The sequence below is a fragment of the Lynx rufus genome, unplaced genomic scaffold (assembly GCF_022079265.1).
Source record: "Lynx rufus isolate CCGP_SWC_20201006 ecotype Redwood Valley unplaced genomic scaffold, mLynRuf1.p SCAF_16, whole genome shotgun sequence".
Taxonomy (NCBI): domain Eukaryota; kingdom Metazoa; phylum Chordata; class Mammalia; order Carnivora; family Felidae; genus Lynx; species Lynx rufus.
Genome location: NW_025814830.1, coordinates 9,772,000 through 9,791,530, shown reverse-complemented (window position 1 = coordinate 9,791,530; position 19,531 = coordinate 9,772,000). Strand labels below are relative to the sequence as shown.

General features: G+C 50.0%; 1 protein-coding gene across 1 annotated transcript in view; it reads right to left on the bottom strand.

The window, feature by feature from the left end:
* Window positions 1-2,088: 2,088 nt before the first annotated feature.
* Window positions 2,089-19,531, bottom strand: part of LOC124511102 (cytochrome P450 2B11-like) — a 36,266-nt gene continuing 18,823 nt past the window's right edge. The window contains exons 2-9 of the mRNA XM_047078013.1: window positions 13,970-14,132; window positions 13,674-13,823; window positions 11,876-12,036; window positions 10,179-10,355; window positions 9,742-9,883; window positions 7,965-8,152; window positions 7,624-7,765; window positions 2,089-3,363 (exon numbers count right to left, since the gene is read on the bottom strand). Coding sequence (XP_046933969.1) covers window positions 3,173-3,363; window positions 7,624-7,765; window positions 7,965-8,152; window positions 9,742-9,883; window positions 10,179-10,355; window positions 11,876-12,036; window positions 13,674-13,823; window positions 13,970-14,075 — 1,257 coding nt within the window. The 5' untranslated portion in view covers window positions 14,076-14,132 and the 3' untranslated portion in view covers window positions 2,089-3,172. The remainder of the gene's footprint in view (window positions 3,364-7,623; window positions 7,766-7,964; window positions 8,153-9,741; window positions 9,884-10,178; window positions 10,356-11,875; window positions 12,037-13,673; window positions 13,824-13,969; window positions 14,133-19,531) is intronic.

Here is a 19,531-nt window from a genome sequence, read left to right as displayed (position 1 = left end):
TGTTTAAGTAGTCCTCACTCCCAACATGGGGCTTGAACTCACGACTCCCATAAGAGTCTACTGTAGGGGCCAGCCAAGCATCCCTCAAACACAGGGCTAATAATCATGGGCTCCCAAGTCCCGCTCCCTATGCAGCTTGGAGACAGCGCCACCTGCTGGTAACAAATAAAAACTAATAGTTAACATTTGCCATGCTCCAGGCAGTGCTTAATTTAGATTTAATTTAAAGTAACTTGTTTCATCCCTCTTCCTAACCCCAATTATTAATTACCTTTAAAGGCAGGTGGGTGATAATTAATAATCTCCACCCCTCCCCACGTTTATTTTACTTTTCTTTCTTTGAAAAAAATTGTACTATGGGAGATTTCAAGCATATACAAAGATAGATATATAATATATCCATCATCTGGTTTCAGCAATAATCAACTCATGGCTAATCCTGTTTCATCTATGCTCTCGACCATCTCCTCCTTCCACACCCCCCAAAAATCAGGATTCTTTTGAAGCAAAACCCAAACACTGTTATCGATATTTTCACTTACGTATAGTTAGAAATATCCCCATTTTTACTGTTGGGCAAACTGAGGCATCAAGAGGTTACATAACCTCACCAAGGTCACTTTGCTGATGGGGTGCAGAGGCTGGACCAAACCTCTGAGGTCTGGCTCCAGAGCCTGTGCCTTTAACTATGGTGATGTCTCTGGAGTGTGGAATCACTCCGACCACGAAAATACTCTGCCATTTCTTTTCAAAATTGTCAAATTGCTTCTCAAATTGACAAAACTGGCATACAAACGGGAGAGATGAAAGTATTGTACCAATGTTAACTTCACTCAAGTTGATCACTATGGCAGCTGTATCAGAGAACATGTCTGTTCCTAGGAAATACACACTGAAGGATCTAGGAGTAAAGGGCCATGTTGTGTGTAATTGATCACAAATGATCCAGAAAAAGTATAAGATAGAGAGATGATAGCTTTCCACCAGCTTTCCCCATCCCATCTCACCGCCTGGAAGGACTTGAGAAAGCCCTTGGGGTCCATTTGCAAAAAGTTCCCCAGGAAGGGCAGAGGCCACAGTCCCAGAGGGAGTTGACTCCAAGAAGCCGGGTGACCCCAGAGCAAGCACCAAGGGGCTGTGACTGCCATGGTCACGCCTATGTCTTCTTTCCATCCTGCTGTCCCTCTTAAAAGGTAGGCTGCTCTGTTGTGTGTCACCTTCTCTTTTCTGTGATCGTCGGGGCGGATGTGCCAAAAATCTACTTTAGCACAGCTCTTGGTAACTCCCCAGTGGCATCAGGGAACCCAAAGATGGCAGGTGCTGCAGAGGCCAGGAAGTTTAGCCTCTCTATTGGATCCCCAAACTGGCTTCCCATTGGCCCCTGGCTGGCCGGACGTATCTTAGCAGGCAATGCCCTTGAACCTGGGGTACCTTCTTGAGGGAAGGGCGGTGGTGCCAGCTGGCAGAGCCTGGTGTAGGATGGTCTACTGCAAGGGTGGCTCTTGGCTGATTTTCTTAGAGGGTGGCATTGCATCATGAAGGATTGGAAATCGCTAGAAGACCGGACTGAGGCATCCTGGGATCGCTGGAAAGAAGGATTTGCTACGGGCCTCAGAAGAGAATGAGAAATGAAGAAAAAGATAAGGTCTGATGGGGGAAGCCTAGCTCCATGTTGGGTGGGTTTGAGGCTGCCTGATTTAACCATTCATTCATTCACTCATTCATTCCTTAGCAAATATTTGCCTTCTTGGGCCTGGTTTTGAGGTGAAGAAGTTCTCATCTTCTAGAAGGATCCCTAGTGACCTGACAATAAGTGGGTTCACGTAAGATGGCATGGATCACCATCTTCCCAGGGGATGTCAGGATTTGGATGTTTGTTTCAGTCTCAGGGGATTTGAAGGGGAATACCAGGGAATCCAAGGCACCAGGGGAGAATCGTGCAGCTGAAGGGGCCGAGGAGGCCCTTGCATAGAGGGACGGAAGTAGGGAAATTCAGCAAGAATGGGGATGGCAGTGTACAAGCAATGGTCTACAATGTGGATGAACCCCAAAATATTATGCCAAGTGAAAGAAGCCGGACACAAAAGAGCACGTATCGTATGGTTCCATTTGCATGAATCACACGGAATAGGCAAATACATAAAGACCAAAAGCAGATTGGTGGTTGCCAGGAGCTGAGGGGAAGGGGGAATGGGGAGTGACTGCTAGTGGGTACGGAGTTTTCTTCTTGGGTGATGAAAATGTTTGGAACTAGATAGTGGCGGTGGTTACACAACATTGTGAATGAGCCAATGCCACCAAATCATGCACTTTAAAACACTTAGTTCTGGAGTGCCTGGGTGGCTCACTTGGTTAAGCGCCTGACTTTCACTCAGGCCATGCATGACCTCGCGGTCTGTGAGTTCCAGCCCCCTTCAGGTTCTGTCTCCCCCTCTCTCTGCTCCTCCCCCACTTGCATTCTCTCTCTCTCTCCCTCCCTCTCTCTCTCTAAGTAAATTTTTAAAAAGTGAAAACACTTAGTTTTATGTTATATGAATTTCACAGTAATTTTAAAATCTATTGGAAGGGGGGTATGACTAGGTGAAGAATTTGAGGTGGAGAGCCAGGGAGACAGAGTGTGAATCTTGCTCCCCCACCGCGAGCCATATGATAGGACTTCAGACAACTGATGCCATTGTCTAGCCTTTGTTTACTCATGTGTAAAATGGGCATGATCATTGTATCCGCCCCATGGGACTACTGGAAGGAGGATTCCAGGGAGGTCACGTATGCACAGATCATGGAGCGCAAACAGTTGCTAAATGGAGACTGTGGTTGTTCTGAGGAAGGGAGAAGTCCCTGGGGGAAGCCGTGGCCTCGGAGGCACAAATGCAAAGAGCATCTGAGTCAAGTCTCCCGTCTTAGCCCCCAGCTTCTATATATACACCACACTGGGAACTCTGTTAACAAAGGAAAGGAAAACACTTCCATGAGTCTATGCAAGAGCTGCAGAGTGATGGTCTGAGATGAGGCTGCAGAAAGGACTCTCCCACAGAGGCAGCAACCAAGGAGGGGGGAGACACTGGCTTGTGGTGGGTCTCTCAGCAGCAGGAAGACCCAGGGCCAGTCAAGGAACTGGCTTCTGCAGAGGTGGGAATACTTCCTGATCCTGGGATCCTTTGAGGCCCTTCTCTCAGTCCCCTCTGTGGGACCGAAAGCTGATCTGGTATACTGGGGGCACTCTTCCTATGCCACTCTCCTGGGGTGTGAGGTCGATGTCCTCGGGGGCCACAGGGCTGGCCACAGAGAAGTTCTGGAGGATGGTGGTGAAGAAGAGGAATAATTCCATGTGGGCGATGCCTTCACCAAGACAAATGCGCTTCCCTGTGAACACAGAGGGTCACCAATGTGGGCACAGAGCCGATGCACATCGCTTGCCCGGTCACATCCCAAAGCCCAGACTTCAGTGTCCATCAACAACAGATTTGTATGGGACTGGCCTTCAACCTGCAATCCAGGGTGGTGTTTTAGGGGGGGTCCCAAGCCCTCTGAAACCAGGGGCTAACGTTTGGGTGGAGGTGCCTTGCACGTTTTTCCAGGAGAGTTTGTAGCTTCTGTGAGATTTCCAGAGGCTTCAGTGGCCACTTGGAGAATAAACACCCACTTCAGGTTAGATGTGTGTGTGTGTGTGTGTGTGTGTGTGTGTGTGTGTCTGCCTCCACATGTGCAGGTGTGTGCACATTTCTGACAACATTTTTAATGTCCTTCATCTCTAATATGAGGAGGATGGTACTTATTTCAAAGGACTATTATGAAGGTAAAGAAATTAACATTTGTAAAAATTCTCAGACAAGGACCTGGCCTGTACTAAGGATACTATAGGTGTAGATATTGTTTGTGTTTGTTTCTGGGTGTGTGTGGTAAGAAGTGTGTGTGGGGTTGGGGGGGGAGTGTGTGTCTGGTGGGGAGTGTGTGTGCCTGTGGTGGGGAATGTATGTGTGGTGGGCAGTTTGTGTGGGAGGGAGTGTAGGGGGTGTGTGGGGGGAGTGTGGGGGTGTGTGTGTGGAGGAAGTGGGGAGAATGTGGAGGGCAGTTATGTGGGGAACATGTGGTGTGAGAGCTGGGCAGGGGTGTGGGGAGGGGTGGGGGCAGAGAGTATGTTGGCCCGGAGTGGGTAGGGGGGAATGGGAGGGGAGTATGGGGGGAGAGTGTGGGGGGACTATGGGGGGGAGTGTGAAGAGGAGTTGTGTGGGGAGTGTGGAGGGCAATTGTGTGGGGAGTGGGAGAGGGCGGGGTGTGAGGAGGGTTGGGGTGGGGAGTTTGTTGGGGGGAGTGGGTAAGGAGGAACAGGAGGGAAGTATGGGGAGGACAGTGGGGGGAGTGTGTGGGGGGAATGTAGAGGGGAGTTGTGTGGGGAATATGTGGGGAGAGTATGGAAGGGAGTGTGGAGGGCAGTTGTGTGGGGAACATGTGGTGTGAGAGCTGGGCAGGGGTGTGGGAAGGGGTGGGGGCAGAGAGTGTGTTGGCCCGGAGTGGGTAGGGGGGAATGGGAGGGGAGTATAGGGGGGAGACTGTGTGTGGGGGTATGAGAGGTAGTGTGAAGAGGAGTTGTGTGGGGAGTGTGGAGGGCAATTGTGTGGGGAGTGTGGGGGAGTGGGGGTGTGGGGAGGGGTGGGGGTGGGCAGTGTGTTGGGGGGAGTGGGTAATGAGGAAAGGGAGGGATAGGAGGTATGTGTGGGGCTGTGTGGGAGGAGTGTGTGGAGGGAATGTAGAGGGGAGTTGTATGGGGAACATGTGGGGAGAGTATGGAGGGGAGTGTGGAGGGGAGTTCTGTGGGGAGTGTATGTGGGGGGAGAGTGTGAGGAGGATTGGGGGCCAGGGAGCACATGGAGGCAGTGTGTGCGGTTGGGAGCATGAGGGTGTATCTGGCACTGTGTGTATTTTTCTATATCTGGGTTGTCATTTTATCTCAGTCCGAGAGCCATGGGCTTCAAAAGTTTGGGGGAAAAACCAAACTACACTTAAAATTGTGAATGGGGCAGGGCACCTGGGTGGCTCAGTTGGTTAAGTGTCTGACTCTTGATTTTGGCTCCCAGGTCTTGATCTCTGCGGGAATAGTACGGAGCCTGCTTTGGATTTTCTCTCTCCCTCTCTCTCGGCCCCTACCCTGCTCAGGAGCCCATGCTCACGTGCTATTAAAATAAATAAATAAATAAAAAGAATTGTGAACGGGTCTGCTTCCTTGGATTCCCAGAGGTGTGAGAGCCTCCAGTAGGTTATGAAGCATGGGCTTGAAGAGAAATAACACAAAGGGAGTAGGAACCCCAGGAAGAGGCACCGAAAGCCTCCTTTACCTCAGTGGCTCTTTCTTTTTTAATGTTTACTTATTTTTTTAAAAAAAAAATTTTTTTAACGTTTATTTATTTGTGAGACAGAGAGAGACAGAGCATGAACGGGGGAGGGTCAGAGAGAGGGAGACACAGAATTTGAAACAGGCTCTGGGCTCTGAGCAGTCAGCACAGAGCCCGACGCGGGGCTCGAACTCATGGACAGTGAGATCGTGACCCGAGCCGAAGTCAGATGCTCAACCAAATGAGCCACCCAGGCACCCCTGTTTACTTATTTTTGAGAGAGCTCTCTCAAATACACAGAGTGGGAGCAGAGGGGTGAGGCAGAGAGAGAGGGAGACAGAATCTGAAGCAGGCTCTCGGCTCTGAGCACAGAGCCTGACACAGGGCTCGAACTCACAAAGGATGAATCATGACCTAAGCTAAAGCCCCACACCTAACTGACTGAGCCACCCAGGCACCCCACCTCAATGGCTCTTGATCTGCAAGCTGGCCACCATGGCAAGGCCATTCAGATATTTCCTAGACCGGTCAAGGTGTCAGACATTATGCCTATGTGGACATCTCTGGGGGAAATGTCTGTATCTTTTCGGCACATCAGAAGTTAGGTAACAGGGACTTAGAGATACTCAGAGCAGGGCTCTAGACTAGTTCTCCTGTGACTGGTTCTGTGACCCAGTTCTTTCCAGAACAGCCTGACTCCTACTGTCTCCCTCCCATCCTCTCTTCCAATCCCAATCCCTGGGACTGTCCACTGGGACACCCTTCACTATCCCGTTGGCTCTAACATCTTTTTGGCTTGGTTTGTCGTTCTTTCCACTCATGGCAATCTTGCATCAGTCTTTTGCTCTGATTGACCTCCCATCAGACATTGCTCCTCTGTCTCCTTCCTCTTTTGCCCACTTTCTTCAATCTTAAGCTCCCTGTCTCTGTCCATTTGGATCTGACTCCATCTGAAACTCTCTCCCTCCCCCTCTCTCTCTGTCTCCTATTCTCTCTTGTTTTCCCTTCCTCACTGTATTGTCTCATTGTGCACTCAGTCTCTGTCACTTGTCCCCTGTCACTATCTCTCTCTGTGTCTGTCTTTGTCCTTCTCTCCATTTTTCTCACTCACTCTTTCTTTGTCTCTCTCTCTCTCCTTCCCTCTCTACATCTCTGCCTCTCTCTCTCACCTTAGAACAGGACTAGTGCATGGGATCATGGGCCCCACCCCACCATCCCACAAGTCCCCCAACTCTCACTTAAGATGAAATGAGGGAAGCCATAGCACTGGGCAGAGCCAGGGGATCTGGGCCACTGGGGTCACTGATGGAACTCAAGACTAGGGCCTTGGTTCGGGGGTCCTCCTTTCTCCCAAAGGATGAGGATTCTGGCCATTGGGGTTTTCTCAAGACGGGGCCACATAGTGGAGAACGGGGAAAGAGACAGGTCAGAGCATGTCAAGACCCACTCCGGGCTCCCAGTACCAGCAAGATAAACCCAAACTCCCCCCAGCTTCCAAGGCCCTCCAGCTGAGATCTTCACCCTTCTCCCCTTTTAGAATCCACACTCCAGGCTCCCTGGGTTTGTCTCCTTTCTCAAATACGCCATCCTGTCTCCACCTTCAGGCTTTGACTTGCTGTTCCCTCTGCCTGGAACACTCTTCCTAGTGGCTGATTGATACTCACCCCTGAGGTCTTAGCTTAGAAGCCAGTGCTTCGAGGAAAGCTTTTCCTCACCGAACCACCAAGAGTAGTCAGTATTTCCTCTTTGTGTTCCCAAAGTCCCTTTCAGAGCATTTATCACAGTTATGATTAATGATAATAATCATCATCACATCCATGAGCACCGACTTTGTGCCAAGCAGTTCTAAGCACATTGCAAGCATTAATTAAGTTTAATTAGGTACTATTTTGTGGTCAAATGATAAATGCCCATCTCCCCTGCTGGGCTGTAAATTTCCCAGGGCAGGGACTGTGTCTCTATGTGACTTGCCCAGTGCGTCATCTTCAGCCCCCAATAGAGCAATGAGTTCAGAGTAGTGCTCACCAGCTATTTTATACCAACGTGTACCTCTATACCAAGGCGTAGAGAGGTTAAAATACTTTCCCAAGGTCCAGCTTACCGAGATGAGGCTTTGGGATGTGGTCTTCTTAAGCCCTGTCTAGGGCTGCAGGAAGATGAAGTGGGTTAAAGGTAAAGCAACTGGCATATAGTAGCTGCTCAGTGAACCAAGATCTCTCCTGGACTGTCTCAAAGAGAGAGTGGCCTTTCTTTCACTCTGGTGTCTGGGAAAGGGAGTGGAGGCCTGGCTTACCCATGGAGAAGGGGATAAAAGCGTCATTCTTCTTCAGTGCCCCATTGGCATCCAGAAAGTGGTCAGGGTTGAAGGCATCTGGTTTTTCAAAGTAATGTGGGTCATTGAGAGCAGAGTGCAGGAGGGGATATACTTCAGTGCCCTGAGGGAGAGTCACAAGGTCAACAGATACTGCCATTCCTTTCCTCAGCCCACCCTTAAAAACAAAACAAAACCAAACAAACAGACAAACAAAAAACCAAGAGGGCCCTAGTGATAAAACCAAAAACAGGTCAAGTGCAGAGATTAAGAGAACCCAGGATGCCCACACGGGAAAAATGTGGGAGCCCAGCTGGCCTCACCTTGGGCATGAAGTACCCTCTGAAGTGAGTGTCTTTGGTGACCATGTGGGGAATGCCAATGGGGAGGAGGTCACTGAATCTCTGAATCTCATGGATGACTGCGTCAGTGTATGGCATTTTGGCTCGATCATCAAGGGATGGAAGGCGGTGTGGGCCAATCACCTGGTCAATCTCCTTGTGGACTCTCTCTGCACAGAAGAGTGGGACCAGGGAATCTCATTTTAAAGAGACATTTCAGCAGGGACACTGCTTTGTGTGGGCTAATGAGCCAGGAAAAACCTGTAATAAAGGATTAGGTCATTGACACCCCTCAGAGCAACCAGCCTGGAGGAGGGGGAGGCGAGGCGGTGGGGGGGAGGGGGAAGCAAGAATTCTCACCCTTTGAAATATATTGAATGTTATGAATCCTCTTCCCACAGGCACATGTAAACACACACACACACACACACACACACACACACTCACGTGCGTGCGCACACGCACACACCACAATTTTGCACAGAATTGCACATTAAGAACTCAAGGCTATAAACCTGTCAAAATTCTCCCTCTAAAAAGACTGGAGAGGAGCCTGGGTGGCTCAGTCAATTAAGCGGTTAAATGTCTGACCTCAGCTCAGGTCCTGATCTCAAGGTTCATGACTTTGAGCCCCACATCGGTCATTACAGAACCTGCTTTGGATTTTCTGTCCCCTCGGTCTCAGCTCCTCCCCCATTCACCCTCTCCCCTCTCTCCCTCTCTCAAAAATAAATAAACATTAAATTTTTTTAAAAACAAAAAGAGTAGAAAATGACCTAATATTTATTGTGTGTGTAGTATAGATGAGACACTGTGCTAGGTACTCAGGAATATAACCATGAAATAGATCAATAGATTAACCCACAAACACCTGGATAAATGAATACATAAGCCAGTCGACTTATGAATGGAAAGAGTGATGAATGGAAGAACATTAGTGAATGGATGTATGTATTTGTTTATCAATCAATATATGAATTATTGGGTCATTAATTAATAAATGGCCCACAGACAAATAAGTGAACCTGATTAACCAGTAAATCAATTGCATTAATGAATGGATGGCTAGATCTATAGAGCAATAAATAAATAAATAAATTAGTGAAATAACAGGTATCAAAAAGTGATGAAATAGGTATAAAAATAGATAAAATAAAATAGGTATAAAAAAGGAACAAATAGATGGAGGGACTGAATGACAGATAAATAATCAGTGATGAATCAACTGAATTAAATGCATAATAAATGGATGAAGGGTGGATTGAAAGACCGATGGAAGAATTAAGGAATGAAATCTAGTTCATAGGGCGATGGATGCATGCATGGACAAACGAGCCAATGAATCAAATGACAAGTACTTCATTCATTAATCCCTGTTTCAAAAGATCAACAATTGAATCAATTAATCCAAATAAATAATGGAAGCCTAGGTCCTTGAATCAATCATAGGTGAAACAATCTGAGTATAAGGTAATCAATACAGGTACCAAATAAAAGGATATACAAATGGATGGATGGGTGGGCAGAGAGAGGAGTCTGCCTTTACATGATGGGAGAACACACCGACGGATTGTTCATCCATCCACCGGCGGGGCTGCCTTAGTTAGGGGCTCATTCAAAACCTGCAGCGCTCCTGGTATATATAGGAGGTGAACACTTCCTCCCTCATTCAGGAAGTATCCCAGCTGCACTTTTGCAGCTCCCAAAGGGGTGAGAAGCCCCCGCCCCCTGCCTCGATCGGTTGTCCCCGCCCACCCACCTGTGACGTGAGGGTACTTGAGCATGAGCTGGAAACCATAGCGGAGCGTGCTGCTGGTGGTCTCCGTGCCGGCGAAGAAGAGGGAGAGCACCGTGCAGATGAGGTTCCGATGGTGGAATTCGCTGTTGGGGTCGGACTTCTCCTGAATCCGAGCGGTAGGGGGCGTGTCAGGGGAGCGGGAGCTTTGCTGCACGCTGTTGCCTGGGGGCGCCCTCCCCTGCTGCTGGGTCTCACACCACCTGTCTCTCTCTCCCTCTCTCCTCCCAACTTTCCCCTTTTTTTCCTCTTCCCCTCAGTTGGTTCCTGAGTCTCTCCTCCCTTTCCCAATCTCCCTCCCCTCTTCCCCACTCCCTTCCCCCTTTCCCCACCCTTCTTCTCTTCGCTGCCATCTTTTCCTCCCTCCCTGCCCCCTCCTGTTCCCCTCCCCCAACCCCCACTTTGTCCATGCGGATCAGGTAGGCATCGATGAAGTCCCGGGGGTTGCTGGGGTCCAGGGTTTCACGGTGCTTCTCCACAGCGTCCTCTATGAAGGCTATGATTTCCTGCGCGTTTTTGTAGATTTGCTTGTGTGTACCCGGAAAGTACTTCAAGAAGTTGTAGAAAAGCTCGAACATCTGCAGCAGAGAAGGGGCTGAGAGGTCCTCCCGAGGGGAGCCAGTGAGTCACAGGGAGGGGAATGCTCCTGGGGCCTGGGTAGGGCAGAATCTCATCTTGCTCTGCCTCTCTGTTTCTGTCTCTGCCTCTCACTCACTGATTCTAAGTCTCCTTTGATCTGTTGTTCTCCCATTTTTCTCCTTCTGTCTCTTCCTCCCTCATCCTCCCGTCCTGTTTTGGTTGCTGCCACACCTCTCTCCTTGGCGCCTCTCCTTACCCATGTGTGTCTCTTCTCACTTGTCTCTCTGCAGCTACTTTTTTCTTTTAAATCATCTCTACACCCAGTGTGGAGCTCGAACTCACGACCCTGAGATCAGGAGTCTCCTGGTCTACTCACTGAGTCAGCCAGGTGGTTGGCTCTCTGTGCTTCTATTGCCTACTTCGCCCAGTGGATCTGTTTGGCTCGGACCTCTCTGACTCTTCCACCCCTCACATCTCCTTTGCTGCACCAAACATTGATAACGTGATGCATACACAAGATGAGCCTACTGCCTGCTTAGGACTATTTATTTTGGAACATATTTCTACCATATTGTCTGAGAATTAATGTAATACCTAACTGTTGCAAATAATTGCAAAAAAAAAAAAAGGTGGAAACAGAGAGTGCAATGTAAAATTCTTTCTTAATTTTTAGAGATAACCATTGATATCTCTCTGGTGAATTTCACGCTAGACTTTTTTCTCTCTGTGGTTCTCTGTGGGAGGAGAAAAGTGAAATCACCTGCTGCACCTGTTGCAAATACTCACTCTGGGCGCCATCCTAGGTTTTTGGATCAGACTGTCTAGCAGGAGGTCATGGGAGTTTGTATTTGGGACAGTCCTATGCACAAAACTGACATGCACTCCTGGGTACGACCATAACGAGGCATACTATTCTGCAGTTTAATTTTTTAAACTTAATGTACAATTGGGGTATTTCCAGATTCGTTGAGAAAGAGAAACCACGCTATTTTGTTTTAAAAGAGGAGCATATTACTTTATAATCTGGGAGATATTTTTAAAAAGACAAAAAGTGGGCGGGGAAATGGGGAAAATGAAGAAATGTGGTCCCTTATTTTCACGTATCCTTGAATTTCTTCAATTGAGGAGATTTGCCAAAGACAGAGGTGAAGATGTGCAGGAATCAGGAACAGAAGAATAGAGAGCCTGACAGTCTGAGTCCTATTCTCTCCCTCTGTCTCCGCCACTCTGCCTCTCAGAGTCTCTGATCTCTGCTCTTCGTCATCACTTTCACCCTGTCCTTCTCTCTCCTCTTCCAAACCCTCATGTCTTGGTCTCTCTTGCTGACTCTCTGACTCTCCATCTCTCCCTGTCTCCCGTCCCTCCCGCCCTCTACTGCTCAGTGTCCCTGTCCCTCCCTGCTGTCTGTGCCCCCCTTCCAGCCCAAAGCTGCATTTCTGGGACACCAAAGCAGATCACCCCTTTCCCTGTGCCCTAGATATCCACCTCACACACCAGCCTCCCCCACCAGCTCCCTGACCTGGCTGGAGAAGGAACTGATGAGCATGAAGATCTGGTAGAACAAGTCCAGCAACCGCAGGAACTTGGGATCTTTGTAGCTAAAGCGTGTTCCAAAGACAATGGAGCAGATGATGTTGGCGGTCATGGAGTGGAAAAGGAAGGTGGGGTTCTGGAAGGCTCCTAGGAGGAGGAGGCACAGGTCATGGGACACGGACTCAAACAAAGGCCTTGGGAGCACTTGACCACTGCCCCATCTCCATGTGACTGCCCTCCCTCGCTCAGTGATGACAAAGAAGCAGGAACAGGAACTGCTAACATTCACCAGCCCAGATGATGGGCCAGCCAGGTCCTGTTCTAAGCACTTCATGTATTATTTTACTAAATTCCCACCACAACCCTGGGGGGAAAGTGCCGTTCTGTTATTGTCTCCAGGGTAGTCGGGCTATGGAGGCTGTGTGGTGGGTCCCTCTCAGGCCTCAGCTCTGACCCTGGGGGCAGGTAGTTAAGTGCCAGGGGCAGATGGGTGCAGGGCAGGTGTTCAGTCAATCACATGTGCAAGTTTAAAAGCTCTGCTCTCCCTGTCCCTTGTCTGTCATCCCCTCCCTTCATCTCTTCTCTCCACCTCCAGGGCTCTTTGGTCTCCAGGGAATTGTTCTGCACTTGACAGTTGATGTCTGTATACATCCTGACCTCCCTGGATGAGAGGGGGCATGGACTGTGCACCCACCCGGAAGTGTCATGGCATCAGCCTCTGTCTGCGGGTCTCACCTGTCCGTCTTCTCTTGCTCCCCTGCACACCCTTTCCTGAGCTTGTCTGTCAGTCTCATTTTCTCTACCTTGGTTTCTCTCTGCCTTGGTTTCTTTTTGCTTCTCCCGGTCTCTTCCAGTCTCTCTTTGTCTTCATTTCTCCATCTGTGTCTCTTTTCCGTTCCCTATCTCTCTCCATCTGAGTCGCTCTTTTTCCATCTGAGTCTGTCTTCATGGTCTGCTGCCCCTAGTCCTCTATTGCTCCCTATGTCTCTGCCTCTGCCTCTCCCTCCCAGCCTGTACATTTACCTCTTGAAATCTCTTATGGAAGGATCCTGTCATCTTTATGTCTCATAAACACCCTTATATGGAGAATCCAAAAGTAAGTAGAAGTGCTTCTCTCTCTTTTTTTAAGTCTATTTATTTATTTTGAGAGAGAAAGAGAGAGAATGAGTGGGGGAGAGGCAAAGAGAGAGGGGGAAAGAGAGAGAATCTGTGCTGTCAGCGCAGAGACGGACGCAGGGCTTGAACTCACAAACCGTAAGGTCATGACCTGAGCCGAAATCAAGAGTCAGACGCTTACCGGCTGAGCCACCCAGGCCCCCCTCAGAAGTGCTTCTTTGCTAGCCCATCCCAGCTGCCTGAGGGCAGGATGCCCTAGCTGCCCTCCTTGCTCACTGACAGCTTGTCAATAGTTCACCAAGAAGAATGAAAACCCACTTTGGCATTTTCAAAGTGTCTATCGTTTTCCCCTTTCTCTCTTTGCCTGCTTTTATGTAAGTCTTATTTTTGCCCTTGCAGATACAAGTCATCCATGGGTTGGTTTCCCTGAACCCAAGTAAATAGCGTGCTAACGCGTAACCCAGCTTATGTCCTTGAGTGACTCTCGACACTATACACCCCACATCTCTTCTGGCTCCCTGTGTTCCACTCCTACCGTCTCTGTCTGTCCCTCTGCTGGATGGTCTCTCAGGGTCGTCCTCTATCTCTGCCTCTCTTTCTCTGCCCACGGATACACCTCAGTCTTTCTGTTGCCACGCACCCTGCATACCCATTCTCCGGGGACTCACCCTGGGTTTTCCGCAGTTCCTCTACCACACACTGACACTCCTCCTGAATCCGCTCCTCTATGCTCCGCTTCCCCATCCCGAAGTTCTTCATGGTGGCCAGAGAGAATCGCCGAAGGAGCTTCCAGCGTTCCCCGTTGGCAAAGATCACACCTGCAGGTGGAGGGAAGGCATGGATTCCCAAGAGGGTTGGAAGGGGACTCCGGGCCCCTCTGCGCCTCTTATCCCCCCTTCCCAGACTCACCCTCCCCAATTTCCATCTTCCATCATTCCCCTCCAGGTGCCTTTGAGGTCCTTACCATGTCCTTGGAAGATTCGTTCTACAGTAGAGACTCTCCCGCGGCCAGAAAAGGCCTCAGCTTGGTCCACCAGGGCCTCCCGTATGGCCTCTATCCCACACAGCATGACCACAGGCCTTGGCCCCAGGTACACCGTGAAGACATCCCCGTATTTCTCTCGGAGCTGTGAAGCATATCCACGCCCAAGGTTACTGTTAGCCAACATGCACCCATGTGGCCATCCCAGTTGTTAAGCCATAAAAACACTCATGTATAGATTGGCAATTAGCTACTGAGTACCCCAAGACCCTCCACCCCAGGGTGCCTTCCCCTTCCCAGGACCCGGCAACTAAAGGATTAACCCATGACCCAGCCAGAGTCTGCATGGTTGGTGCCCTAAGCAGTACAGATGGTTAAATATCTCTTACTTCTGCCTATACCCTTGAGTCGAAGCAGAGCTCCCCAGCATTGAAACTGAAGGGTCATCCGTCCTGTGACCCAACGTCAACCTGCTTTCTTTCTCCTGACTATGTCCCCAGGGAACTACCCTAAACCGCTTGGTAGACATGAAGAGAAAACGACAGCTTTGGGGATGCTCGTGACATAACATCAGTACAGGGATTTGCAAAACTGCTCCATGGTATTTACTGAAACTAAACACATGCATATTCAATGACTCATTAACTTCACTCCCAGATGCACGCCCAACCAAAATGTGTACGTGGGTTCACCAAAATACCAACAAGCTGATTCGCTGAAGATTTTTTAAAAACTTTTGTTTATGTATTTTTGAGAGAGAGACAGAGTGTGAAGAGGGGAGGAGCAGAGAAAGAAGGAGCCACAGAATCCAAAACAGGCTCCAGGCTCTGAGCGGTCAGCACAGAGCCCGATGCGGGTTTGAACCCACAAACCGCGAGATCATGACCTGAGCCGAAGTCGGAAGCCTAACAGACTGAGCCACCCAGGCGCCCATTGAAGTTTTTCAAATAAAATTCTCAGCAACACTGATAGAGAATAAATATATGGCGATATAGTCATGCCATGGAATAACTGTGCAGCAATGAAAAAGAACCCACGCTACAGCCAAGACTTGAATGAAACTCACAGGCGTAGTGTTGAGCCAAATCGACCAGACACAAAAGTGTCCATATGTCTAACTCTATTTCTATGAAGTCAAGTTAGTGAGAGGGTGGTGACTGGAAGGGGACTGGAGGGTGGCTTCTGGGGACAGGACGTGTCGTTACTTACCTATATGTCAATTACATGAGTATGTCCGCTTGAGAGAATTCATTGAGCTGAACGTTTACGACTTGTGCACTTTTAGGGGTCATGTTAAGCCTCACTAAAAATTGACTTAAAATCATGAAAAGGTTAAGTTTACTGAAAAATCTCTCTCACTGATCTCTGCAGAGCCTCCTTACTGGTCTCCCTACTGCCATTCCCATCCCCTTACGATCAGTTGGCCACCCACCTCACCCCAGTCTGAAGCCAGAGTATTCCCTATGAAAATGTAAATTAATTAATACCCCTAACCGGCTCCAAACCCTCCAATGCCCCCCACTGTGCTGAGGGTAAGATCTGAGGTCTCCACCCTGATCCACATCGCCCTGCATGAGGTGGCTGCGTCACCCCTCTGCTTGTCCTCCCCCTCGCCCCTTCCCTCCCTCAGATCCAGCCTCCATGTTGTCCCCCAAACATGCCGAGCTTGCTCTCGCTTCAGTGTTCTTGCACTGACACCTGCCTCTCTATGGTGCTTTGCTCCTACATCTTGCAGGGTGTCTGCTCACAGACACAGCGAGACTGAGCCTCTCCCCCACTATTCAATCTAAGTAGCTCCACCACTTTCTAAAATAGCACCCGGCTTTCTTTTAATCATAGCTCTTGTCTACCTAGTATTTCCTTATTTGCTTAACTTGTATGCCTTGTCCAAAGCCACATCATCAATGCCTAGCATATTCCCAGGACACAGAAGGTGTCCTGTAAATGACTGTTGAATGAATGGATCAAAAGAGCTGCCATTTAATGAGCACTTACTATATATACACCAGGCTCTATGCAGTATGCCACCCAGTCCTCATTAATGTTATGAGACACACATTCTTACCACCATCTCATTTTAACAGAGGAGGAAACACTCAATGAGTAAGAGTTGACTCTGGAACACAAAATCCACATCTGTCTGACTCTAGAAAGATCTGGGAGCATACTAGGGAATGGAGGAGGAGCGGGGCCACCCTCTCCGACCTGTCCCATCGTGACACCCCTTAATCCATTCTCTCCCTTCCTGTCTCCAAAGATGCAATAATAATGGAGGATCATGGACCCCTAAAGAATCCTGGAAGTTCCATGGAAGAACTTTAGGGGGTTGGAACTCTCAAAATTTCATGTAAAAATCTTTGTGGACATTTGGAGGGGAGAGAGCCCACAGCTTAACCAAATTCTCAAAGGATTTGTGATCCCCAAATCATTAGGTAGCTTTGGCCCAGGAGGACATTGGAGATGAGGACACCTCTGTGCCAGACCCCAGCTTTCCCTCCATGAAGTCCCAGCTGTGTGACTGAGGACAAGTGTCTTCCCCAGGCTGAGCCTCACGGTCCATACCTGTGAGATAAGGATAGTACCTCACCTCGCCCGCAGGCGTGTGGTAAGCCAGACCTGATGAATTCCCACGGCGATACAGATAAATCCTAGCCATGTAAATCTGAGCAAAGAAATCAAGCCCAGGAGTTTACAGAAAAGCGTGGTGCCCTTGGGAGGCACTGAAGTAAAAAGTACTCGGGGCCTGTGCATACCCATCCTTCCACTTGTGGGAAAATTCTCTCTCTTAAAAGCAAAGGGATGACAAACCCAAGATTCAGGAGTGTGGTGGCCTCGGGGTATGTAAGCTGGCAGTTATGTCAGTGACCCAGTTCTTCTGTTGCCAAGAGGGTGCACCGGTGTAGATTACGTTATTCATAAATAAATCGATAATCACATGTAAAATCAGGTGTGGAAAGCGGTGATACAGAGCCTGGTAAACACTCCAGTGTCAGCCATTACCGCACATTTGTGACCGTTATTATTAAGAACCTTGTGCCTCCTCCCGTCATCCTTCTCCTCCTGGCGTCCACCTGGACCAACCTCCGCTCTGTTTTCTTGGCAAAGGAGAAACTTAAGGCTGGTGACTCTGCCCCTTCTTCTCTCTCTTCCAGGGCTGGGCAGGCGCCCAGAGACTCCACAGGTGGTGGCAGAAGAGTATGAAATTCTATACCCACGGCTTGAGCCCAGACGCCTCCGCATGCCCACCCACCCACCCACTCCGGGGCCAGTGCCCACACACTTCAACTGGGCAGGGACGCCTCTGACCGTCTGACCACCAGCTACCATGCTTCACCTCCATGCACCTTCCTCGCCACCTTCATACACCCCACCCGGAGCCTGAAAGGATGCCTTCACTCCTTCTGGGGAGTGATCCCCAGATCCAGGGGCAGGGAGACACCCTCAGAGCCCATGCATCGGCATCTCACCCTCAGGAAGGATTTGAGTAAGCCACTTCTGTCCATCTGCAGAATATTCCCCAAGAAGGCCAGAGGACGGGGGCCTGGCGGGAGGTGGCCATGGGCCTTCGGGTGGCCCCTGGCCAGCAGAAGCAGGAGTCCCGTGAGGACAGCAAGGAGGAGAACGACGCTGAGCTCCATGGCTCGGCCCAACTGCCTTTGTCCCAACTTCAGCTTTGATTGAGCTGGGCCTTTTATCCTGAGCTGGCTGCCTCACCCAGTTATGTAACTGTATTCACTCCTCGCCTCCCCTCTCATCACGTGCACAGCGTGACTTAACAGAGTGGTGTGTTTTTCAAGTATGGGAAGACCCATTCTTCTGGCTCAGACAACCCTGTGCATGTTGGCAGAAACCAGGCGGTAGCGATTCCAAAGTCCAGAAGAGCGCATGTGCCTGGGGCCCACATTCTGTATTTGTTTTGCGGCTCTGGGTGAGCATGCGTGTTCAGCTCGACGTGCTCGCGCTTGCGTACGTTTCCCCACACCTGCTTGCATCTGTACGTGTGCTGGAAGAAGTTTATATGCAGAGCGTTGTTTTTATTCACGTGAACGTGCTGGTGTGTTTCTGTGTATGTGTCTGCATGAGGTTGCGTATATGTTTTTGCACGTGTGGGGGCTTACACATGTGTGCATCTGGGTGCATGTCCCCCCCTTCCCCCGTGCATGAGTCTGGGTGTGCCTGCGTGTTTGTGCGTCTCCCGGTCCCTGTCTCTGTGGGACCTTTAGGCGCCCGGTGTCTACCTCCAGGGCCCCATTCCGCCCCCCCTCCCCTGGTGACAGCCACTGATGAGAGTGAAGGGACGACAGGAGGAGGGGAGAGGCACAGAACTGGGGAAAGTCAGAGAGAAAGAGAGACAGAGAAGGAGGCTTGGCGGGTGTGGTGTTCAGTTTCCCCCTACCACCTCCCCCTCCCCCCCAACTCCCCCTCCCACCACCACCTCCGCCTCCCCCCCACCACCTCCCCCTCCCCCCCACCACCTCCCCCTCCCCCCCACCACCTCCCCCTCCCCCCCACCACCTCCCCCTCCCCCACCACCACCACCTCCCCCTCCCTTCTCCCTCCCCACCTTGCTCTCCCCTCCCACCACCTCCCTCTCTCCCCCCCACCACCCCAGCCCCACCTCGGCTCTCTGATTGCTCTGAGCAGTACTGGCACTTCTGTGCCCATCTGTGGCTCAGCCTTCACATTGCAGGACGTTTCTCTGACCCTCTCAGACAGTTTTGTGTGACTATCTCTCTATCTCTTGCTATCTCTGTCTTGGTGTCTCTGTTTCTGCCTTTAGATTCTGAGCTCCAGGAATGCAGGGACTGGGTACATTTTGATTGATGTCCCCTGCGCTCAGGTGTGTCTCCATCATCAGACCAGGCCTCCAGCAGGCTCAGTCCAGATGTGCCCAGGACGTGAATGAATGTGGCCACATCCACCTGTCGTGCCCTGGGCCTGGCTTTCCACCTCACTCCATCTCTCTCCCTCAAAGGGAGTGGGGGAATATGAGGCAACATCTCTCTTGCAACGTTGGGCAAACCCTTTGCAGGTCGCAGGACTATGACCCCAGAGGTTGAATCATACCCTCCCGATCCAGGAGAAAAGGACTGATAGTCCCGATATCTTGAATTCAGGGGCGGAGCCTTAACTTCACTGATCTGGGAGAGGTGCCACCATGGACTTTCCTGACCCAGGTCCTGGCCCCTGCTGTGCTGTGTATCTGGCACTGAGCCGTGGCCCCATTCGAGCCCCGGGTATCACTGAAGGAGAGCCATAAAGTGCTTTACACAGAGTAACTCACTCAGTCCTCACCCTTTAAGGTAGGTACGGTTGTCATCCCCACTTTATAAATGGGGAGAGTGAGGCAGAGAGAGGTGGACAGTTTTACCGAGAGACACAACGGCAGGTTAGAGCTGCATCATTCAATATGGTAGCCACTTGCCACATGCAACTATTAAGCACTCGAAACATGGCTGGCAGAAAATGTGAAACTTAATTTTAGTTAGAAATTGATACTCACTTCAGTGGTTAGAAAACTTACAAGTACATTTGGAGCAACTT